We start from the raw sequence: 25,835 nt of genomic DNA, 5'->3' as shown, positions 1-25,835 counted from the left end.
CCTCACTGTTTGAAGATGCCTTTTGATTGCAGCTACATGTGTTTTTTTCTTCACAACATTAATTAGCACAGCCAAGCCCACAAGACTCATTGCTGTCATCAGAAGCCTCTTTGGTTAAAACTCTCCATTAGTGAGCACACATGCTCACACACAAACATGCTCAAACAGATTTGTTAAATAAATGAGAGTAGCTTTATAGTGGCCCTCTGTGAGCAGTAAACAGACGTTTACATCACTGTAAAAAAAAAAACTGGCAGGATGTTAGGACATGGCAGAGAGCCAGCAATGTGTTGCAAGACGGCTTTCACTCTCAACCAAGCTTATATGCATTCATTTTTAATCATACAAAATACATGTATGTTCTCATATTTTCCTATATCTCGTACTGCAGAGTGAGCAAGCTCCACTCCCAGTCTTCTCTAAGCAATCCTTCATCTTTGCATCCAGCATATCAATAAGTACACAAGAAATGTTCACTCTTTGTCTAGTCCAGTTTATTCTTTCTTAGTTAAAGAAAACGAGTTGGAAAGGGGAAGCAAAAAGTAAAGCAACTGAAACAAAAATAAAGAATTTTCCACGTTCATCTTCCCATTTTATAACCACATAACAACCAAAAAAGCAACTCTACACTAAGGTGTAAGTGAAACTCAACACTGGGTTAAATAAGGATTTTCTTTAAGATACAGAATATTCATTCATTATGCATGATCCATTCATTCCTTTCACAGTCCACCAGAAAAAAAAAAAAAACATTTGGAAAGTAATTATTTGCTTATTTTTACTTTCAGCACTCGGCTTAACTCTACAGCCACCTCATCCACAGGCAGAGAGAAAGAGAGAGGGGAGGGTGAAACAAGGAAAAATAGAGCAATCAATAAGGGGAAAGATGAGGGAGGGAAAAGGAGGAGAACGCACGTGAGCTCATCATGATAGCTGGAAATGAAAAGACGGGGTGCTGACAGAAGGAGGAGCAGGGAAGGAAAGAGAAAAAGGAGCAAAAACCAAACAATATGACACCTTGTATCAAAGCTGGCAAAAATTACCTTAAAAATGTTCATAACTAAGACAGTATGAGAAACCTGAACTACAACAACCATCATCAATCTCAGTCCAAACTGGGAGTGTATGACAAGGTTTGATTTCACCTTCTTGTGCTCAGTGTAAACAACAGCTGGGCACACGTAACGTATAGGATGAGAGAGTGTGTTTTTGCACAAGGAGAGTGATCTGCAGACATGTGCAATGGAGACACACACTTTCATGTCCCGCAGGTCCTGTAAATTTGTACCCGTCCAGCACATGTAATCCTACATGTTGCATGAGACAGAGACGAGGAAATGTCTTCATGTGGGAGGGCTGTAGAGAAAAGGTGATAGACAAAAAAAGAGGAAGACAATCACATCCCAGTTAAGAAGACAGATCTGTGTGCAATCCATAGACTCCCACTGTAATGTCTCTAAGTCCAGCACATCATTAAGTCTGCAATTTCTGCTTCTTTCTTTTTTCGAACTTGAACGCAGAGGAAATGCCTTTCGAACAATCTTAGAACAAAAAACATAAGAGTTTCCTGTGGAAGAAAATTGAAGGTTTTTTGTTGGAGAAAGGAGGGCTGAACATCGGGCTTTGATATCCTGATAACCTGAGGTGAAAGATGTACAGGTGTTTCTTAAAGTTTAGGATTAGGGGTTGTGGACAACCAGGGTGTAAGACACTGACTTAAACTGAGGCCGACTAGCTCGGTTTGCTTCACAAAGTCCATGCTGGGCGCAGAATACAAAGCAGCTCTGTCTGATTTTGAGGTAAAGAGCACGGTCTATACAGGGCGCCAAAGCAGAAGTGAACACAAAGCATAACCATCCCTTCCTCCTTGTTTTTGTCATTCTTTGTGTTTTTCTTTCTTTTTTGAGGTAAAGAGTTAAGTCTTGAACTGGCTTCTGGGACAAACATTTTTATAAAGCGTATTTCTTCTCTTTGTCCTTTTTCCCTACATTTATGTAGTAAGGAGGTTGCAAAACAGTGAAGAAATTGTATACTTCTTTTGCTCTTTATTGTTCTTTCATTCCTGGTTTTAGATTCTCCAAAAGGCATCTAGCAGCAGGGATCTGATCCAGCCAACAAAGGCAGAAAACGACAGGGGTGCAGGTGAACGCAGGATTTAAAGAGAGGGAGAAATATTTTAAAGATTGTTTCATGTAGGGCTTGTATCCAAAAAACCTGTGAAAATCTAAAAAAAAAATCATAAGGAGAAAAAAAAAATCCCTGTAAGTGCTGAGACACCATCTGAACATTGAGATTCTTCTGTGGGGAGAGCTGCTCAGGAGCACTCCTCTCCGATGCGCTGGCACGATCGGCCCACCTTGCGGTCGAGCTTAACCATCTTTAGGACGGCCTCCTGGCGACCGCGGCCGAGGTGGTCAAACAGACAGTCATGCTGCTCTGGGAGCCGGTGGAGCATACAGAAGACATAACCTGGAGGGTGAGTACAAAAGAAGAGACATGGTTAATTTGCAAGTTTTGTAATGTACACATAGTACTGCAGCTGTAGATTAGTAAATGGTTAATTATCAAGTTTTTTGTAATCTCTTAAACTTATACAAAAGGTAATTAGGGCACCACATTCTGTCTTAAAACCCCTGAATCAGATGTAGGTCTATAAAAATCTCCTAAGATATATGTCTTTTTTAATGCTCATCTACATGTATTATAATGATATTTATTGCTTTGCAGCCTTGCCTTTGTAAAAGGCCTTGTCAGCTGAGAAGATTCTGCTGGAGTAGACAGCTCCCTCTTTTGACTCCATTCAACCAAAGCAGACAGCCCTCATCTCTCTCTCATTGACTCTCTGTCTATGCTGTAGCACCCTCAACAAAAGGCCCTGCCACTGTAGGAGGCTCGATAAGCTCAGAGAAGCTCGTTAGCTATCATCGTCTTAAATTCATTCATTAATAGACATAATAACACTTCTGGCTTTCAATGAGCGGTGATTAAAAGCCCAGTTTGACAGCTGGTTGCTATGCAATTAAAAACCTCTATGATTGCAGTGCTTGTGTGTCGAGTGGAGGGGAGGAAGTTGTGTAACATTTGGGTTTTTAAAGGGGTTGGTTGCTAAGATGCTGGTAGAAAAAAACACGAGAGAAAGGCAACAGCAGAAGCCTAAAATACCTCGGGTAATTTCAACAATAAAAACACAAAAAAATCATCTTAATTAAAGTGCATAAGCAAGGCGATGCCTCTAAAGTATTTGCAATGGAACAAACTTCATTTATGTGAGTGTTTTAACTGCCTGAAAATAATATGTTCATATTAGTTTAAATTCCTAAATTATACAAACTACATCCACTGGTACTTGGCAGTTTATTCAGAGTAAAAAAAGAAAATTGGATTTCCCAGATAAGAAACCACCAATAAGAAAATCAAGAGGCTTGCAGCAGATGTTAAGTAAATAAAGTCTGAGTGGGGTTTTGAAGAGAAATTTAAAGAAGTTATTTGAGAACCCTTAACAGTAATATATTGAAATCTATGTACAACAAGTTTAAGGTTTTCTAAGTTTAAAATCAAACTGCCCTTTGCACTTTTTTTTAAATGAACACATTTAATTTCAGAAGAGTACTAAGAATACAAAAATACACTTTAGACAGAATCAGTAAAAGTAATAAAAACAGATTAAAGGTGACTTTTGATTTCAGTTATTGCTGCCAAGGGTGGCACAACCAGTTATTAGGTTCAGGGGGAAATTACTTTTTTACACAGGGCCAGATAGGCTTGGATATTTTTCCCACGTTAAAAAATGAAATAATTATTCAAACACTGCATTTTCTATATACTTGGGTTGTCTTTGTGAAATACAAAAATTGGTTTGATGATCCAAAATATTTAAGAGTGATAAATATGCAAAAAAGTCAGGAATCAGAAAGGGGGCAATACTTTTTCACGGCACTGTACATACTGGAGAATTTAAAGACATCAAGAGAAAAAAAAGGATATTCACAGACACACAATGCCACAAATAAGTGTATTAAATCACAACGTTTGACCAGAGGTCTTCTTCAGGTATTACCCTAAGAAGACCTCTGGTCAAAATGTGATTTAATACACTTTTCTGAGGTATCAAGTGTGTGGGAAAATCCTTCTTTCTGTTGCTGTAAAAATGTTATTACTCTTCCGTTTAAAGAAATTAGAGAATGCTTCTGTAATTTGTTATTAATTCAGTTTTATCTTTACAGCCACATAAGGTCACATGCTCTTGTTAATTAATCTGTTTGCCTGCAAAGTTAAAAAAGGAAAAGCACCAGGCAGGAATAGATCCTCCACATCAGAGGAGAAGCATTATGATATAAATGGCTTGTCAAGTTCAAGTTCCTTTCTTCTGTGTCATTATAACAACCAGTCGTATAAATATTACAGTCTTTGTGTAACAGAACTGAGACAACACTGAAACAGACACTCAGAACTCTCTTTTCTCCTACGTTTATTATGTGAAAATCGTCATGCTTTCAAGTCATTATCAGACCTTCTTGGCTTGCACTGCAAGACATTCTGCAGAACCATTAGAAAGGAAAACTGCAATTACTGCAATAGTCAGAAATCACTATAATTGCCACCATTCCCCTCAGTCTGAAAAAAGCATGTTTTCATAGAAAGCATTGGACTATTAAGGATGGATGGTCCTTGCATTAAGCAGCGCCTGGTAAAAAAAAAACGGCAAGTCAATTTCCAATTTAGAAATGATTGCGTGGGTTTAAGCAGATGGTCTTTAAGCAGCGAAGCGCTGTGACTTTTTAAGCACTTTAATTTGTATGCAAACAAGTTGATTAGCAAGCCAAGTATTGGTTTAAACTGCATTAGTGTTTCTAGTAATTGGCTTATGTTTTATGTGCAATGTGTAACATTCAGGCTCTCTGAAATGGTCCCCTAAGGCCAGCAAAAGCACTTTGGTCATCGACATTTCCGTCAACTCACAAACACACGCACAGAGAGAAAATGCATTTCGCTGCACTGCATTTAAAATTCACTAAACTACAACCAAATCAACTGATAAGTATTTATAAGACCACTGTAAATCACTAGAAGGCTTATTTATTACCCTCATGCACACCACTAAGGTTAATTTCAACAAATAGTGTGAGAGTATAAACAGATTTGTGCATTAGTGTACATAAAGTGTGTTTCAAACTGTTTTAGTGTGTATTGAGATGTGTTATTGTACCACAGCGACAGGAACCCAGCTCTTGCTGAACCAGCTCCAGTTTGGTTTGGCAGCGATGGCAGCGTTTGCGGCTCCGCTGTTTAGAGACACTGCGAGACGAGGGAGATGATGATGATGATGATGACGCAGAAAAAGATGACGACGACGATGGAGACTCCTCACCCTCGGGCACCTCGCCCACTCTTGCTCGCTTTTCGGGTGAAACATCACTTTCTGACTCTGAGGCTGAGGAGAGACAAGAGAACATGCACAGAAAAACCAAGTTAAAAAAGGCTCGTAGTTGCAACTGGTGTTTTCCATATTCATCTGGTGAGAATGTTCTTTAGAATTAACATTTTTTGGTTTTCACTACAGGATGGGAACTTTGTTGTAATGCAGCAAGCAACTTGAGGTTTGGAACTGGACATCTTCGTTTTGCTTCTATTTGACTTAAACTTTAAAAAATTGCAAATCCACACAAACATTTCATATTTTAAAATATACTGTTCAAAGAGACAGTTTCAACAATTGCACAAAGGCAACATTAAAGTTAAGATTAGGCTGTTGAGAGTTTCAAATTACAGGTAAATAAAATTATAATACCTATTATGATGTCTGCAAAATTGTTTTCCAGTGTAAAACTTGAGTACTCTTCACACAAGATCACCTGGGGACCTCTGATAATTTGTAAATCATCCCCTGACATCAGTGTTTGGTGCAGCTTGTTGGCATGGAATAGGCAAAGTCTGTAATATACTCAAATTTACTCACATTTCAGAGGGAAAACATTGAAGCACTAGATGACAGAAGCAATGGAAATGCATGGTGCATCTAGTTTTTTCAGTTTTATTAAAAGAAAAAGTTAATGTAGTGCACTTTACATTTTAAAGGCAATATTGCCTTCATGTATTCGGCACATACATTTAACTAATTAAAAGAGGTTAAAACAGTATGAAAGCTGTAAAAATGGGTTAAGAAAGCCAAAAAAGGTGAAAAGCAGTTAAAAAGTGGCAAAAACTGGTGGCAACAGTGATGAAAAGGGGTTAAAATGTGGTACAAGAAAGTAATTTGAATATCAGAACCCAATATTAGCTTTATACACTTTCTGCTCCAAAATGAGGTAACTGTTAGCAAGGACACCAGCACCAAGGCTGTGGATCCAACACACATGCATCTGATATTATCATTGAATCACAACAGGGGAGCCCATTCAAATACCAACAACTCTCATACACATGCATATCAGCTGAACATCAAAAATGTGTTTAAGTATTGCGTGTCAGTAACATTTGATTTGATTTCAATATCTAAAAAAACATCAAATAAACAGCCTTAATCTAATATATAGAAACCGCTTATACTTGGTGGTGTCATGGATAAAACCGATGATAGTGGAACAAAAACATCTTCTCAATAAAATACATGCTTTTAAGATTAATGGTTCCCTGCATTAGATTACATTTAACCGAGCATCTGACACAGGAAGAGCATGTAGCCAGTTCCAGTTGTCGCCTGGAATTTTAACTCAGTTTTTCTCATCAATCCTGCAGACTTTCTCCCCGGCCCAGCCGAATGCTGATCAGCACTCAATAAATCTCTGAGAACTAGGCCAGGCTGAGCAGCCAGATCCCCCTCAGCCTGCCACATCGATCCCTATATATGTGAGAGTACATGTGTGTCTGTATGTGGAAGAGACTGTTGGGAGAAAAATGTTGCATCCTTGCCTATCTTTTGTTATCCTACTAAATCTCTGAGGCCAATTTACACTGGCTGACAAGTCCAATTCAGATGTAGGAAGAAAAAAGCACACAACTGAAGAAAGACCATTTGCACTTTTGACTTGTTCAACAGAGTAACCTGTAAAATCTGAGGAAGCTTAAGAGTAGCCAGGCTTTAAACTAAAAAATGACAGCACCTCATTTACAGAGATGGTAAAAAGTGAAACGTCAGCTCAGCCGCAGCCCACAGTTTAGATGAGGCTGGCTTCTACATGTGTGAGCTCACATGATCCAGCTGCATAGGATCAACATGTTCATACACCATCTCTGAGCCTTGTTTTCTCTGCAGCAGGCATGCTGGTGCCACAAATAAGGATGAAATTACTGAAAAAGGAAAATAGATACAAGAAAAAAATGGACCCCTTCCACACCGAACTTGTTTTTTTAAACAGATATGCTCACATTTTTCAGCTGTTTTTTTTTGTAGTAAACCAGTGCACTTTTTACATATCTTCCTTCTGTGCAGTCTTGTTTAGGCTTCAGCTTTGTGTAGCCATTGCATACCTGCATACATCTGTGGCATGCATAATTCTACTAGCTATCTGATTAGTTCTACATTTGCATTCTGACAAAAAGGCTCTATTTTATGGCCAATATCCTTCCTTTCTTTTGTTTTCTCTGGATGTACAATTAACTTAGCCACTAAGATCAATGCAAGGCTGGGAGTGCTGCTGAATCCTACAATCCAGTGCCTTAAGGAAACATGATAAGTACAGAGTGTAAAACACAATAATGGACATCTTCAAGGTATAGCTGAGGCACACCTGATTCAAAGGAGCGCTTTGTGGGAGTGGCAAGTGAAGTGAAGACTGCATCTGTGCTGGATACATCTAAAAGAGAGAGAAAAGTGAGAGAGATGATTAGATTTTAAAAAGAGGGGACATAAAAACATAAAGGTCTTACTTGCAATATTTATTGTTATATTCTGTTAGTTTGAAAGTAAAATCAAATGTCTACTGGGTAAATTGATGTAGAACAGACCAATAAATAATTCAGACATATAAATAAAACTGCAATAAAGTCTCATAAATATATAGAATACAATAGCTAACCATACAGAAAGCCCTGAAATTCTTAAAAACTTCAACACATACAAATACACGGATATCTATAAGCCATGTGAAAAAATGAACTGATTGACAGAAAAGTTGCCTAAAAGGAAAACGGTATAAATCACTGACAGCCTGAGAACAGAAGTTATTCATGAGTCCTCTGCTAGTTGCTGAGATACCGATGTACTTTTTCCACACAGGAGCAGAATAAAAAGGCCGTGACCTGGGTGTGCTGAATCCCTCCTATCGTGTAAGCTTGTTTTTTGTCTTCACAGAGACTATGTTAGATATCTAGGAAGGATATACTACAGTGTGCATGTGTGAGGACTGAAGCTAGCCAGGAGACATCTGTCTGTGGGTGGGTGGAAAAAGAAGTATCATCCACCTGAACCTGATACTGTTCTGAAGTTAGTTTAAGTTGGCAAAATTACATATTCTACTATCCTAAATATGCATACATATTTTGAAACTTCGAAAATCTCACTTGAATATAATGCTTCCCTTTTACAATTTTTTCTAGTGCACTCACTGACAACTGTATTAGGTATACCTGTTCACACAAATACCCATTTTGCCAATTACAAGGCAACAACCAATGTATTGAAGGTATGTAGACATGGCCAAGAAGATCTGCTGAAGAATGGGAAAGAAAGGTGGTTTAACTGGCTTTGAATGTGCTGTGATTGTTGGTGCCAGATGGGCTTTGAGTATTATAAAAACTGCTGATACACTGAAATTTCCGGCACAAGCATCTCTAGGGTTTGCAAAGAATGCTCTGAAAAAGAAAAAAATATCTAGTGAGCACCAGGTATCTGGGCCAAAATGCCTTGTCCATGGCAGAGGTCAGAGACCAGACTGGTTTGAGCTGAAAGAAAGGCAACAACACCTAAAATAACTTCTTTTTCAAGGGGTGCAGAAGAGTATCCCTGAACTCAAAACAGATTGAACCTTGAAGCAGATGGGCTACAGCAGGAGACGACCACACTGGGCGCCACTTCTGTCATCGAAGAACAGGAAACTTATGGCGCACTCACACTAAACCCAATTGTTCCACTCTACCATTCCCCACCGGCTTGCACTCACACTGCTCCGAACAACAAACGAAACAGGCCTGATCACAGATACCTCTTTTACATAGGTCATCATGTCATACTTTGACAGAAGCATGGCTCTGCTTATAAGAAGCATGGCCTCAGTGTCAGCAACATTGGATAATAGAAGATTGGAAAACACTGCCTGGTGTGATAAGTCTCAGTGACATTTGAATGATAGGGTTTGAATTTGGTTTAAACAACATGAAAGCATGTCAGACTACCAATAGCTAAGGCACATTCAGTTAAACATTCTGTTAAATCACCTTTCTTCCCCATTCTGATGCTCGGTGTGAACTTCAGCTCCTATTTCATACCATTATCTCTTATGTTTTATTTGTTGTTGTCTGCACACCCCAGTGGTTTTTTTTTTTTTTTTCGTACACGCTGCTAAAAGCGAATTGCCCCTAGAGGGAATAAAAAAAGCTGTTCAAATGGAATTAAATTGAACATGTAGGACTGCATTAACAAACTATTTCCTCTATCCATTAATCTGCCAATTATTTTTAATTGCTCATTCTACTGAAAGTAAAGAAAAAATGTCAAACAAAAAAAAGAGTGCACAAGTTTTGTTTAAGCAGTCAAACATCTTTGATCCATGTGTAGCTATTAACTAAAAGCCATGAATAATGCTTTTCTTGTTTTTGTAAGAAATAAAAAGAGCAAGTTGGTGTGTGCATATGCCCCCTGCAGATGAATTTGGTACCCACTTTGTTGTCCTGCCCTGGATCAGCCACCACAAATAACCTTGTCACCATATAGCAATGACCGATGCTCTGGCGTTTGTTGCCGTCCTCTTAAAACCTTCACTTCTGAATGGATACCCTTTGCTATTATTCTTTCTATCTGTGCCATGAGGACAAATATAGCCAGGACAGAGGTACTGCAGCTGTTTCTTTTGGCAGAAACTAGAGAAAGTATTTTACAGAAATATGTCCTGGATGAAAAGTTACAACACTCTGAAGAGCCTTTCAAACTCACTTCTAAATTTGCAGAAATATGAGAGAGGCACATGCCCTGATAATTTAAGCTGAGAGGGAGGCTTGATTAAATTTTTTCTTACTGGTCCACAGCTGTCTTACCGTCCTGAGCAGGTAGAGACGTGGCCCCCACCTCTCCTGGTGAAGGTGGTGAAGGCTCCTCTGATGTGTTAGGCATTGTTATCAGCGACTGGCTGATGCTACTGCTTGTTTCATTACAGAAGATGTCTGTTTGGCTGCTGCTGGAGCTCGGCGAGGCCTTTGGAGCACAATCATTGTCCGGCTGTTTCTTCTGAATGTCTATGAAAATAGATATTTGTGAACCTTTACATACATGTTTGAAAGCAAGCAACATTTGAGAAAAGAATTGTTTGTAACTTGCTCAGATGACCAAATGTGCACCAAAGTGTGGCAATAAGAGCTCAGTTTGATCTAGAAACAGTTCAACTGTCATGTTTCAGCTAAAATCTTAGGGGATTAAAATTTGGATGAAATTTTCAGCAATGACAAAACAATCTTTGAGACTTGAACCAAAGTCATGACCTTTAACATAACATAACATGACATTTTGGCTTTCCTACAACAAAGTTATAATGTCTGCTATTATAATTGTTGAGAAATTGTACAGAATATCCTTTGAGGTTTAAGTACTTTGCTTGAAATGTTGCTGTTTGGATATTTTGAGGACCTTGCTTACAATTTATCAAGTATTTTCATGAAAATTTAGGAGTTGCATTTGTATATTCTGAGAGTTTCATTGGAAGAATATGGGAAATTGATTAAAGATTTTTTGCCATTTTCACTGGAATTTGAGAAATGCATTTTTTATGAAAATTTCAGGGAATTGTTTGGAAGTAATTTTCCTCAAATTTCAGAAAACTCATTGTGTTTTTTTTTTTTATTTGCTTGAAAATTTTAGGTTGAATTGTCTTTGATATTTTGGGAATTTTCTTGAAAATTTTCTGGAATTTGCAGACTTTTTCTGGAATTTGCAGACATTTTGGGAAAAATCTTATTGAAATGTTTTGACTTTATAATAAAGTTTCACTGAAAGATTTGAGGAATACTTGAAGAAATTTGGGGGTACTTTATAGGGGATATTCAAAAATATGTTTAGGAATTTCCACAAAAATCTTAGGTAATTTCTTTGAAATTTTAGGGAATATTTTGGATTTTTTAAATAAAAAATTCCAAGAAATTCCTGGTGAATGATAAGGCTGATGTTTTCAGACCCTACTTATCCCAAATAAAATCTGAAAGATCTGTGAGAATCTGAAAATGCTATCCAAACAAAAGCTCGGATCTCAGGTGGTAAAGGGTTCTGAGAACTGATTGAGAGATAAAAATCCTCAAATCATCATTGAAAAGAAATAGCAACAGATTTATTGTAGTCAAGGAAACACCTTGAAAATGTTACTCAACTTCCAGTGTTTTAGGGCCAAGGTTAAACAGCTTATTGTTGAGATGATGGTTAGATAATGGTTAAATTCCATGAAAAAATACCCATCTTTGTATCTATCTGTACAGTAAACAATGCCCAATACCCCTGAAATTCTTTGTCAGACTTGTTTGTTCATCTTTTGGCACTTTGAGGCTTCTCAAAAATATTGCTAACTACAGAAGAAGACAAAGTTTTTCACCACCACCCAATCCACAGAGCTCTATGTTAGACAAGAGATGAGTCAACAAAACAGACACTCGGAAGAACAATCTTACCTGCAAAACATTTTGAGCAGAGATTCATTGTTTTGCTGGACCTAAAGAAAAGAGCAGAGAGGAAAAATGTGTTAATCATATGGCTCAATTTCTTGGTTGAGAATGTACTTCTCTCTTAAGAGTCTTGATAGAAAAAACAGTGTTTAATTATTCATTGAATCCAGAGCTGCAAGGCTATGAGGCTGACAGAGTCTAAGAAGAAGACTAGCAAGGAATGAGCTCGACTGGGTTGTGACTTGTTTAAATATTTTTCTGTAAATCTTCCTACCTGCGCAAGAATATTAAATATTGAACTTACAACTCTATACTGTGCACAAGCTTCCTGCAATCAGAAATATAGAAACACAACTTAAATAATCATAAACAATATTGATCATTTTCAAACTTATGTTGAAGTTCCAGTTAACTGGCTCAGTTAAACAGACTGGGCATTGTAATCGCAAAGCAACAGAGTAATTGTACGTTTTTTTTGTTTTGGTTTGTTTTTTTTTTTTTTTTTTTGAGAAAATTGCATGAAGTGCTAAAGGCTAGAGACAAAAACATCCCCCAGAGTTCAGTCAAATCTATAATCAAGAAACGGAAGGACTAAAGCACATGTAAATCTGCCTAGATCAGGCAAGAAGGAGACTAATGAGAGAGGCCACCAAGACACCTACAACTACTCTGAAGGAGTTCCAAGCTTCAGCAGCTGAGATGGGAGACACTGCATACAACAACTGCTGCCCAGGTTCTTTACCAGTCAAAGCTTTATGGGAGAATGACAAAAAGCAGACTGTCGTAGAAAACTCAAATCTTGACTAGAGTTCACCAAAAGGCGTGTGGGAGACTTCATGGTAAAGTGGAAGAAAGTTCTGCTTTTTGTCCATCAGACAAGACACTATGTTTGCCAGACACCAAAAACTGCACGTCACCACAAACACACCATCCCCACTGTGAAGCATAGTGGCGGCAGCACCATGCTGTTGGGATGCTTCTTAGCAGCTGGCCCTGGAAGGTTTGTAAAGGTAAAGGGTAAAATTAATTCAGCAAAATATAGGAAAATCCTGAAGGACAATCTTATTAAGTCTGGATTTATTTTCCAGTCTTGTTATAGGCCCTACATCTGTGCTGGTGTAAAATATCATTTGTTTTACTTAAACCCATATTGCCCCAGCAGATTCCTCTGTTACCTCATCACATCAATACTTAATGACTCCTCACAGGGGCAGATAATTGGTCAAAGAGGAAATTTAAAGCAGGAGATAAGAAGAAGAAACAGCAGGATAATATCTGACAGCAGTCAAACAAGTGGTCAAACTGACAACAAACTGCTGTTAATAAATGCCATAAAATGTATGAGATAAGGGTTGTTTTTCATCTAAACAGTTAATTGGCCTACAAGTGTGACTTAGGGCTAGGCGATTATGGCAAAAATCAAAATCACCATTAACTGAACTTTTTACCTCGATTACGATTAGTGAACGATTATACCACCCCAAGCCTCCAACTGTTTCTTCTGTAAATATTTGTAGAATCTTAAAACAAACAAACTGAAAGGCACATGCACAGGTTAACAATTTATGGTTATTTATTGAAACATTTGAAATCAAAACACACAACAGCTGAAATGAAAATGTTTTTCGTAAAAAGTCAAAATTTTCCAAGAAAAGGGGAAAAAAACGAAAATAAAAGCCAAGGCAGGTTTATGTCAGTTAGAGGCTTTAAATGTCGGTTTTCATTTTTTTTTTCGATTAATTGCCCAGCTTTAGTGTGACTAGCATGTCAGTATATGCTGAGACATACACCATCATTACTACACTAGCAATCATCACACAATGCGTGCAAACTGATAACTTGACCCCATTCATTGTGTATTGCAAGCAGCTGCTTAACAACTCAAAACATGCTGAATGTCGTCACAGATCAGCTTGGCAGCGCCACCGTTTAACAGCTTTTCCCCCTCATTAAGTCACAATCCTGCATTAAAAGCAAACAGTGGTATACTATTAAGTAAATAAGTCTTGCAGAGTGCTGATTTGATTGGTAAGAACCCTTAGTTAAAGACAACACATGCCCAGCAGAGGTGGGCAGTGTAACTTGCAGGTGAGGCTGTACTTCACACTAAGCACAAATACCAAAATGGTAACTAGCCAGTGTGAACACCACATGGCAAAAATCAGATGGTACTAAAAGAACAGCTGCACAGAAATGGCACATTGTCAACTATGCAGAATGTGACAGAAATAGCAGATATCACAATTTACCTCAATATATTTATTATTGCAGAATCATTATAATGATGGTTTCATTATTGTGGGCCTTGTAACGTATCATATCAAATGGTGAGTCACACTGCTATTTCCACCCCTAGTGCTCACAGTAGCATGTAACATAATTAAATATTAAGGCCTTTTAGATGAGGTCAAGGTCAATGCTCAGTTTTCTGTCAATAACAGTGATCATGAAATGTAGTTGAAAATGCTCCCAGGTTGATTTTGCACCAATATTCAAAGCCATCCTGTTTGTCTGCGCTTTGTGAGCATGGGGCTGAAATGGAGAAAATGACAGACCTCATTAACTTCCCTCTTAAGCAGCTCCACATGCTGCTATCAGCTGAATCATTCATGTATTTCAACTAAAAATAAACCCCACGGTTACCTCAGCATACTTTCCCTAATCAGTGATAAAGATGTTTGATGTAAGATAGCCGTTGTTATAGGGATGATCACTGAGGCCTTGCTAAATTCAGTGGCACAACTCTTTCACAACAGATGGCTCTAGCTTTCCTCTGAGAGGGCTCCTCTCATTTCCTCCACAGCCTTCACCCTTACTGTCTGCGCATCGAGCGTGACGGTCGCTGCTATCAGTCACATTCTATTTATTTTGGGTGCTTGGTTGCACACCTTTGTCCTCATTTCTAAATGTAGGGTCAGCTGCAGTCAACCTGAGGAGTGTCTATCAGGCTGCTACTGTGTGCTCAGGGGTGTAAAAAAAGAAAAGAGGAAGAGGGAAGTAAGGATAGAGGAGATAACTTACCATGAGACATGGGCAGGGAGGGAAGCTTATACTGGGTAAACAACCAGTCATATCCTGTTGTCAGCCTAATAAATCAGAGGTAATCATATCACTGTTTAATTAAGGGACTGAAAGGGGCGAGGAAGGGTGTGAAAAAACGTGCAGGAAAGAGAATGCTGCTTTTTCAGGCGGGTGACTTGAACAGAGTGCACATACAATCAGTCTTCTTCATAGATGGCCTGCTGCTGTTACTAATGAGAACATCTGATTAGACCAGACAGGAAGATAGGCTCTGTTGCTGTGGTGATGCATTTTTGAGGGACATGGGTGTTTGAATTAACATGACTTCTCAAACACAGTCAGATGTCTTTTAACAGAGGATTAATTAAAGGAAACTTTATAACCTACAAATATGGTCAAACTAATAATCAGACATTTACCTTTTGGAAGGAAAGCAACATAAAAGAGTTTAGCTATGTTTAATTTCATAGAGAGGAGAATATAATTATGCTTATTATTATAAACATGCCCCGTAGTTTTGTTTTGCTGAGAGCCACACAGTAGAAAATAAATAATAACAGCAGCTAAGATTGTTCAGCTTGTCCACCAAGGAATCACATTTGAATGTTGGAACTAGGGATGTGCTTAATCACTCATCTACCGTATGATTAAATGTTGTCACCTTTTCAAGAAGGCACTAGGAATTCTAGTCAGTTCAACATTTTATGAACATTCTTATCCATTAATTTGTCCATCCATATTGAAACCCACTTTGTCAATTCACCAAATTTTTTGGTGTTTACATTTTGATATTCATTTTACAATCTGGTTAATTAAATTCGTTTAGAGAGCATATACTTGTATTATAAATACTCTGACTTAAAGTAAAGACTTATTTTGGGCAAAAGGCTACTGATGTAATTTACCTCATGTTGTTCATAGGATGCAGTTTCACCCAGCCTACATTCATTATCAGTTTTCCCCGTGTTACAGGATAAGGTTAGTTGAGAAATGGTAATAATGATGATAATTAGGGATGCACGAGAGTGGATTTTTGCCAGTATCCAATATACTGACATTAACAGACAGGCCCGTCCACAGAATTGGCTTGCCCCCTGAAAACCCCAGAGGATTGGCCCTGCCCAGCTGTGATTTATTGATGGCATCAATGCACGTGTGTTGTAACTGTAAGCATTGATGTTAGCATTCTTCCATGCTTACAGTTACTTCATTTTGGAGCTGAAATGTGTGTCATGCTATTATTGGGCTTGGTGTTGAAATTATGTCATTTTTGTACCTCCCCCTTTGACAACATTTTCTGTCAGATTTTGCCACATTTTCATCAACTGTGAAAACTTTGACCCATTCATAACAAATTTAGCGCAATTGCATCACTTTCCCTGTCCATTTTTGCACTTTTCAATCCAATTTCACCAACTCTTCTGCCAATGTTGCCACTTTTCCCACCACTTTTCCTTACAGTTTTTTCACTTTTAACTCATTTTTGCCATTTTAGACAGATTTTTTTGGCTGTGTTACAATTTCGCCACTTTTAACCCAATTTTTCCATTTTCAACCCATTTAAATTTTGTTCTAAGAAAAAGGGTTTAAATTTTAAGGAAGGATATTTACTTCACGTTAATACTTTTTTAAAAAGTTGTTTTGATAAGAGTGGTTATTATTCAGGTTGAAAATAAAAAATGGTTATCACAGCCTAACTTTGAAATAGACCATAATTTTCCTGAACTCCATGGGCTCCCAGTTAGCTAGGCCCGAGAAAGCTCTCCCCTTTATATCCCCTTATAAGCAGCCTTGTTTGCAGAATAGCTATATTCTAGATATCAATATCAGTATTTAAATGTAGTTCAGACCTAAAACGTTAATCCTTAAATCCTTAAAACACACAATTTAAAGTTTGAGGATGAACAAATTAACACATTTCAAAAATGATAAGAAATGATGATTAATCTAAAAATAAAAAAGGTCTCAGCTGACATAGATCTGTTGATCTAGCATTAAACTCCAATGGTTTATTGCACCTGGCAAATAGAGCTGCGAAAGGAAGATTTTTATAGCCATAATATCAGCAGAAATTTATATATAGATACAATAATTCACTTTTGGAGTTAATATCTGATGATTCTGATATACTCATAATATTGGCTTCCCTAATAATAATTGGGAAAATAATAATTGATAAACCAAGAAAGTACCTCCACTCTTTAAAACAAATAATTCTCTATTTTTGGTTTTCTGTGAATTTTTCACAATAGGGAATCATTGCAAAAAGTTATTAACAAATAAGGGCTGAAACGATTCCTTTAATTATCCAAGTGATTCGATTCAAAAAATTCCTCGAGGCAAATTATCTGCCTCGAGGCTTCGCTTACATCACTCATGTATCCATATATGTCCATGCTGTAGGCTTGGACATCGCACGTTATATGGCGTGCTGTTTCTCACAGACGGCTCTCTGTGTGGCACAATGTAGTTTTCCCTTTTACTATAACGTAACATGCATGATACGAGGCATGAAAATCACAAGGGAAGGGAAGTTGATAAAGTGATGTTTACAGGTACTTGTCCTGTGATTTTACGCATCCACTGCCTGTGGCTTCATGGCACATATGGCGCTATGCTTGCACCAGATCTCCGAGGTTACGTGCTGCCTGCATGACTGGCTGGTGTGAGACAGTGCTCAGTTTGTGTCTGCAGACTTCAGGGAATTTCATAAACTTCTCTGATCTAAACTGCAAACAGTTTTGTCGTACCTTGTATATTGGCAATAAATGATTTTAATTCTGATTGACCCGACACTTTCACAGAACACCGTCAGCCTTCACGATTCAGGTCCTGTTTTGCTGCTTTCCCTCTCTCTCGTGCTCTCTCTCTCTGCATGCGCACGTTATACATTTAATGATGAATTACTTACATTCAGCGTACTGACATCTTGATTGCAGCGTATTTTCAAAAAGTTTCAGCATCCCGAATAACTTGATAAGACTTATATTGACAATGAATTGACACTAAAGTAGAAGCTAAATTAGAAATTAGATTCTTGCCACAGTGACTGAGACAGAGACTACATAGGTTAAAGTTCATCATCATACAGTCAGGATTCGACAGGTCACAGAAGCAGCTTTATCCCTTTAAATGTGTTCTCCATGTCAGTGGATGGTCTTAAAGGTTATATTATTATGGTGGATGAACTCACAAACAAAAATGTGCCAAAATTAAAAGTGAACACCCTTTGAAAAATAGATCATATTTCTGTAATCTAAAGGTTCACCTTTCAGACATCATCAGACCACAGTGTGAAAGATGGAGCTTTATTCTTGCTATAATGTGAAATATTAGATTTATCCTTAAAATAGAGGATTTTAAAATGATTAAGTGTCCCTTTACTTTAATGACAAATTGGAAAATAGATATAAACTACAATAGAAGGATTAAAGGTTTAAGCACCAAACATTTCCTGGGAGAGGGATCCCTTAAACCCCAAATATGGCATAATCTAATATCATTATTTCACTTCTTTTCTTTGTAACTTTAAGAAATGTTAATTGCCATCAGAACGTCATTGCACTTTGTAAAATATATTTTCTTTAGAGAATCTGTTAATATTAATTTTTAATGTCGAAGTAGTTTATTTGAGGGGACCAGCTTTTTTTCTCATTTGTCTAGTACTACTTCTCCTGAAAAAGCAAAAGTGAGTGATAAAAAAAAATGCAATATTTCTTATTAGAGTACTCGATTAATCAACAGAAGAATCAATACAATACTCGATTGCAAAAAGAATCTGTTACTGCAGCCTTATAATGAATTAGTTTGTGTTTTATGAATCAATCCTTCACCGCGTGACTGAAAATACATAATATGATAATGGTATATATGGGAACACATTTGGGTACACAATGCAAATGAAACCGTAAATAGTCAAAGATAAATATTAAAATATTGTAACATTAAATTTATCTAAAGGGGATTATTTTTTATCTGATTCAGTGTTGGGGCACAGCAGAGATACAGCACTACCTTGAACTTACTAAACAAAACAGACAAGTCCAAGATAAGCTGCACTTGACAACCCTGACACAGAGCTACACAAATACAATTGCACAACTTACAAAGACCAACACAAATAACCCACACCTGCAATGAAAATGACTATGACAAATTAACACAAATAACCTGAAGTGTACGTGACTAGTCTGGTATCTGTTACAGCATGATGCAATTAAGCCCCTATAAAAACAGAAACCTTACTAAGGCTTAACTTAAAAGATAAAGACAAACAATTTTTTCACTGAGACAAGTTGAAGGTCAGGTTTAGTCTTGATGAAGTCATCTTTTCCTCATAATGAAACAAAGCACTGTAAGTGAACCTCTGTAAATAAGAAAAGTTTTAAATTTCAGTTTCACCACTTTGCAGCAAGCTCAACTTTAAAAACAGAAGAAGAGCTCTCTGATACTAGATTTTGAAAGAGGGATAAAAGGGATTTTTTTGCCTCCTGTCATAGATCATTTTGAGACAATCAAGCGTTCTGCTCCAGTGAAGAAATCACAAAAGGACGTAAAAGCACCAATCTCTTCCTAAATGTCGGATACAATTATGGTTCATGAGCCACAAAGCACCTATCATAATCCTACATGGAGCACCCAAAGGTCTCTCCAGAACAAAGTTTGAGGCAGAAAGACAAATGTGGAAGCCAGGCTGTAACAAAAGGACACATGACAAGTGTGTGCCCTGACACAAGACAACCACCTAAAGGGATGATGTTTAAGTGACATCATATATCTTGCTGACAAATGTGCAAGGATGACCCCCACATAGTCTTGCTTCTCCTGACATGATGGAAAATGGTTCAAGGTCCCCCACACTAGTCACAAAAGAGCCTGTAAGGAGGGGAATCTAATCCAGGGGAAGACTTCTGCACCAAATCAATCATGTCCAAAAAACAAGACCTTTACCAGTCCAAAGATCCAAGAACTACTAAGAAACTAAGAAAATCAGCTCTATCAACCCCAAAAATCAGTTTCAAACTTTGCATTGCTCTCAAGTCACTTGTTAAGTAAGTCAACAATAATCAGCCATTAAAGTTGGAAAATGATGCATCATATTTCTAAGGAATATTCTCAGAGACTCATTCTTGATAGGTCAATTTATCACCGTTTATCAACACTGACGAATGGAAACTGGGTGAGAGGCGCATCCTATAAACTCAAGATTATCAAAAAATGTATAAAAGAAGTTAATACCATGATGACAACCATTACTACTCAGATCTAAAATATGGGAATTTGTCCAAGGCCATCTTATATGATGAAGTCATATGTGAACAAATTTGGACCAACAGTTGGAGATGGAGCAGACTAGATGACTCATATACATCAACAATCCTTGTGTGATAATGCTCGGTGTGCTTTTAGCTGTGGAAAAACAGACTTTTTTTTCACAATAATATAAAAAAGGAAACCAACTGATGACTTTAAAGTGTACTTAAGCACTGTCTTTGCTGTCTTTAGTGGATGTTTCAACCCCACATGAAGCAAATCTAGCATCATCTAATTTGCCCGACAGTGACAATAATAAACAAAATTAAAATCATTATAATAAAGTCCTGTAACTAAAGGTCAAGATCATAAATTACTATATGTTTGAGGTCTGAGCTTACAAAACATCTTTTTGTAAATAGCACAGGCGTGCCCTTTAGACCATTAAAAATAATGCTGATCAATGCACTTACACCATGGCCTTACTTTTCAGACTAAGAGGCTGGGTCCATTTCTTATGAAGTCTGATGAGATCAACTCAGCACTATAACGTGAGCAGCTCTGATAACACTGGTTTCAAAAAGAATTCTAAAAAGTTTCTTGTCATGTCCTTAAGTTTCACCTAAGATCATCTATGATGTCTGTGAGACAAAATAAACTACCAATTTAAGTATTAGAATAGAATTAAATTTACCCACATAAAATGTTTTTAAAGAAAAAAATAAGGGAAGACAGGCTGGTGTGAGTTATGAAAAATAATATGAATAATGATAAAATAATGCAATTAAAAGGTGAAAAATTTAGGCGCAAAAAAATGTTATTCATACTGGTTTGTTGTAAAGATGACAACATTTGAAGAAACATTTTTCATGACTAAAGTGGAACTTAAGCCTCCTCTTGTCTTTGATACGCTAACCAGTCAAAGACCCATTCAGTTTAGTGTCCACTCCACATAAAGTTGAAACCCTTGTAAATTCTGGTTTAATTGGTCTCACTGGCCTGGCTGGTTGCCAAATAGCTTATGCACTTATGTGACTTAGCTTAAGTTAATGTTTTTTAAGTCCAACAATTTAACCATAATGAGCCCTTAAATTGTTACAAAACTTGCAATGTGACTTCAAAAGGCTTCGTAACTTGGCTCAATTCACCACTGAAATTAGAACCCCATATACAAACAGAGGACAAACTGTTAGGTTAGTGGTCGTACCCTGCAATCGAATAAATCAAAACAATAATATGTATGTTTTAGTGCTGTCAAACGATTACAATTTTTAATCAGATTAATCACAGGGTTGCTGTGGATTAATTTCAATTAATCATGATTATATAACATTAATTTTTAATCTAAACTTAAAACAAAAAGTAAGGCAATTATTGTTTGGTACATTATTTCTTTGTTGTAACAATGCTTCTTGGCAATAAATTTTACACCGTTGGAAAGCCTGTTTATTACTCTTTTAAATGATGCTACATTTGTAAGGAACATGCATTTGTGGGATGAGCAGCAGAGCTGAGTATGTGGGTTGCGCCCATGAAAAATGTGCCAAATCTTCTCTGCCAATGCTAAATAGCTTATTTTGTTGTTGCTATTGACTCTTGTTTTGAGCTTCTGGTACCCCCAGGTGCTGCCAATCAGGCATGATTTGGCAGCACCTGTGAGCATGGGCCCTGCTACAGTGGTCAGTAGATGTCTGCTTCAAGAATCGGCATGCCACGTTTGACTGATCTGGATAGGGCCCGTCGGTTGGGCAACTTCAAGCTGATGTTCCGCAAAACCAAGGTGCAGCATTGTGTGATGTCCATGACATTATGTGATGTTTGGTATTGTCAGCCTGAGTATCTGTGTCTGTGGGTGCAGCTCATTGATTGGAGTGATGTCGGACACCTGTGCTTGGAGTGGGAAGGTTATTTAAACTCCTGCATTCACAGTTTCTCTCGCTCTCTGACCTGGCCACCACACAGGTACACCACAATTGGGTTTAGTTATGTTAGATTAGGTTTAGGTTTAGTTAAGTTTGCATTTTACAACATTTACACATATTATCTTTACTCATGCACATCCTACACTACTGACTTTACTGATTTACACACTTTATGCTGTAAATATTCAATTTGATCCTATTTGAAGTAATTTTGAGTAATTTGGTTTAATTTAGTCTAATTTGTCATTTCTGATTCTTTAGTCTGGTTCAATTCAGTTTAATAGTAAACTGCCTAATTTGATTATTTGATTTGAACGCTTAATTTGGTTTAATTTGGTTTGATTTGACAATAAAGACTTTCTTAAAAACTCTGCCATGGTGTTGTCTCCCTCCTTTGTTGTGACCACCTGAGCCAGGTCATGACAATTGTTTGGAGTGAACCCTAGTACCATCTCCAAACTGAAGGCCATGTTCCATATAACGGGGAATGTCAGAGACAGGCCGCGACGTGGGCATCCCAAGAAGACAACACCCCAAGAATACTGTTTTCTCACCCTGTCAGCGAGACCTCTATCCTCCAAGATGACAACACTCGCCCCCACAGAGCGGGGTTTATCAGAGACTTCCTCCAGAATTTGAGAGTGGAGAGGATGGAATGGCCTGCCAGCAGTCCTGACCTTAACCCCACTGAACACTTGTGAGATCAGCTTGGGTGTGCTGTTCGTGCCAGAGTGACCAACACAACCACATTGGCTGACTTGCGACAAATGCTGGTTGAAGAATGGGATGCCATCCCACAGGAGTGTGTGACCAGGCTGGTGACCAGCATGAGGAGGAAGTGCCAGGCTGTTGCGGCTGTGTATGGTGCTTCCACGCGCTACTGAGGCTCCTGTTTGTTAAATGAATAAATTTTAAATTGTCAATATGTCTTGTTTCTTCAATCTTCGATCATCAAATCCACCAAACACCCAACAAGAGTCAATGGCAGAATCAGCTGTTTGGCAGAGAAGATTTGGCACATTTTTCATGGGCGCAACCCACATACTCAGCTCTGCTGCTCATCCCACAAATGCATGTTCCTTACAAATGTGGCATCATTTAAAAGGGTAATAAACAGGCTTTCCAAGGGTATAAGATTTATTACCAAGAAGCATTGTTACAACAAAGAAATAATGTACCAAACACAAATTGCCTTACTTTTTAAGTTTATATTAATTGCGTTTCATTTTGCAAGCCTGGGCAACGCGTTAGCCAGAGTGCTAGCAGAATCCCCGACAAATGTATGCTTCGCGTTAATGTGGTATTTTAAGCTGGAAGTGCTTCGGTGAAAAGAAAACTCCTTCCTGCAGAATGTGCATAATACTTCATGTCCGTCAACCGCTCCATCTTGTTTTTTTTTTGTACTCAAATTTCCCATCGAGAGGGCCAACGTGCTGTTTAGCGTCTTCCATATCGAGTTGGATGGTCACTACTGGATCAACGGCCCATTTGCACATGCGCGGCGGCATGTTCGACGGTAACCCTACTTGAACAAACTGCCCAAAATGCGTTGTCAGTGAGGTTTCAGGGATTTTGAGTCGATCTGCACCGTAGATGGGTTAATTGCTTTAAATTTTTAATCAGATTAATCATGATGATGGATAAATCCGCTTTAACACGCTAATTTCAAAAGCCACAGTATATTTGCAAAACTGCAAAAATCTTCTTAGTAAAGGTCTTACTATAGTAAAGGTCTTTTAGTAAAACCTAAGTGAAGCTTCTTTCCTACTTTACTTCTTTAATTTATTGTTACCATTTTCGACAGTCACAGAGTTACTCTGATGACCACTCAACAGTCACAGAGTTACTCCACAGACCACTCAACAGTCACAGAGCTACTGTGATGATCACTCAACAGTCACACAATTAATGTGATGACCACTCAACAGTCACAGAGTTACTCTGATGATCACTCAGCAGTCATTGCTGTCTTTGTCCATTCCACTAATAGCCTACATCTTTATTTCCCAGACCACTTCATATACCTTACATTATACTGCTATTTAAATATCTTATTCTATTGCACTACAACCAATTTGTTCACTCAGTAATGGCCCATTTTAAATTACCCTGTATATATATTTGTTTTCAATTGAAATGTTTTGTCTCTTTGCACTACACCCATTCTTGGCTTTCAATATTTACTTTAATTGTGTTATTTAGTTAGTGTATAAAACTGCTGCTAATGTCAGTATCTGATACTTATATTTTAAATTATCTGTTTGCTAACCATTTTGTATGCAGACATACATATACTGTATACATTTTTAAAACTTTTCTTTTTTTTTACATATTGTATCTACAGTTGTGATTTATTGTTAGCCTCCTGCTCTCTCCTCTTTTGGAAAGCTGCTGCTCTACGTGCCTTTAAATGAACCCCCTGGAGACAATTTTGTTTTAATTGAATCGAATTACACAAAGAGTTTGTGAGGAAATGATTGACACTATATTTGCATTTCCGGCTTTAACCCGATTTGAATTGATAAAACTAACTGTTGCTAGTCCACTTTGCGGTTAACAACCATTTGTCAGTATAGTGACGATAAACTACTGGTGCCACTGCTAAACTAAACACTTTCAAACTACTCAGTTCATTAAAGCTCTCACACCTGTCACATAACCCCGTGTGCTTGTTATCCCACATCCGTATCCTGCTCTACCTCCTTAGGAGAAGGTTACCGGGGCCAGCTGGTGTTAGCTAGCAGCTAATGCTACAAAACAATGGGGAGGGGGTAATAACAAGAAAAGCAGCTCATCCCTGTTTGAGCTGCTAACGCTAGTGGCTAGCGACTTAGCTAGCTGCTGACAGATAAAGAAAGCATTCAAAGCAACACATTTGCGAGTTTGTTCGTCTTACCCCCAGAATCCACAGGGGCAGCGCGGGGGTATCACGTTAACGTTACTCGGAGGCTTGCTGCCCTCGCTCCCTGTGTCCCCCATGTCGGTCTTCTGTGTGAGGCTCCGCGTAGCAGGTGAATCCGGGGATGGACTAAGGGCCTCGTATTTGCGTTAAAGACCCCTGACTTTGACACGTATAGAGTCAATACCCCCGGCCAGATTACTATCCGTGACAGTTTATCTAAACAATGAGCTTTTGCCGACACGAGCGGCCCCTGAGTCCATTAAATTAGAACTGTTTGGATCAACGGTGAGACACTAAAGCCGTCAAAGCCAGCGACGGACGGAGCCACCGGGGAATCCTGGGCCGATCAGCTGGAGAGTGCGGAGTGAACCACTGCCGGAGAGGGGAGGTGTTTGAGGAACTGGACGACACAAAAGTTAAAGCGATGATGTTCGTCGTAATTAAAAGTGATATCAAATCAAATAAATGATAATTTAATCATTTGAATACTGTAATACGACTTAAATCCATGAAATGGCCAGTCTTAAACGTTTATTTTGAGAAGTCAACTTGGTATGCTCCTTTCAAAGTATCTTCCTACTACAAGAAAGCCCATAACACTGTGGTACAGTATTTGCAGTGCCGTTGCCTGTTGGTACGCCATTTCTCGTAGATTTATGTCTAGACAGTCTTTGGTTGACACAAGAAAAAACTTAGTTTAACTTTACGCTCATTTCAGCTTCAAGCATTCCAGCAAACAAACACATTAAGTAAGTGTTATTAATATTAAGATACATAAATACATATTGTGTGAGTTTTTTTTATTTTCTCTAACAGAGAAATTATATACTACTGCCGACAAAAGAAATTAGCTTTGCAACAGGTAACACATTGAAATATGACATGTTAACATTGCCTAAACCTTTCAAGGTAAGTTTGTAATAAATAAAAAATATATTTAT

The 25,835-nt window shown here is 38.0% G+C and overlaps 1 protein-coding gene across 1 annotated transcript; it reads right to left on the bottom strand.

The window, feature by feature from the left end:
- Positions 1-488: 488 nt before the first annotated feature.
- On the bottom strand, positions 489-25,269 carry LOC121514421 (AN1-type zinc finger protein 3-like). Its single transcript, XM_041794530.1, has 6 exons — positions 24,889-25,269; positions 11,803-11,843; positions 10,189-10,386; positions 7,728-7,793; positions 5,207-5,431; positions 489-2,469 (listed from the first exon to the last, which is right to left on the bottom strand). Exons 1-6 carry the CDS (start codon positions 24,969-24,971, stop codon positions 2,315-2,317), a joined length of 768 nt encoding a protein of 255 aa, XP_041650464.1. The 5' UTR covers positions 24,972-25,269; the 3' UTR covers positions 489-2,314.
- Positions 25,270-25,835: the final 566 nt, after the last annotated feature.

The sequence above is a fragment of the Cheilinus undulatus genome, linkage group 1 (genome assembly GCF_018320785.1).
Source record: "Cheilinus undulatus linkage group 1, ASM1832078v1, whole genome shotgun sequence".
NCBI lineage: Eukaryota > Metazoa > Chordata > Actinopteri > Labriformes > Labridae > Cheilinus > Cheilinus undulatus.
The sequence above is the reverse complement of the archived record's forward strand: the minus strand, read 5'-3'. Positions and strand labels throughout refer to the sequence as shown.

Excerpts from the sequence above, each read along its gene's own strand:
- LOC121514421 (XM_041794530.1), bottom strand. The coding sequence starts at position 24,971 with ATGGGGGACACAGGGAGCGAGGGCAGCAAGCCTCCGAGTAACGTTAAC. Across the intron at positions 10,387-11,802 it reads CTGCTCAAAATGTTTTGCAG|ACATTCAGAAGAAACAGCCG; the intron begins GTAAGATTGTTC and ends CTATTTTCATAG. Across the intron at positions 7,794-10,188 it reads GTCTCTACCTGCTCAGGACG|ATGTATCCAGCACAGATGCA; the intron begins GTAAGACAGCTG and ends TCTCTCTTTTAG.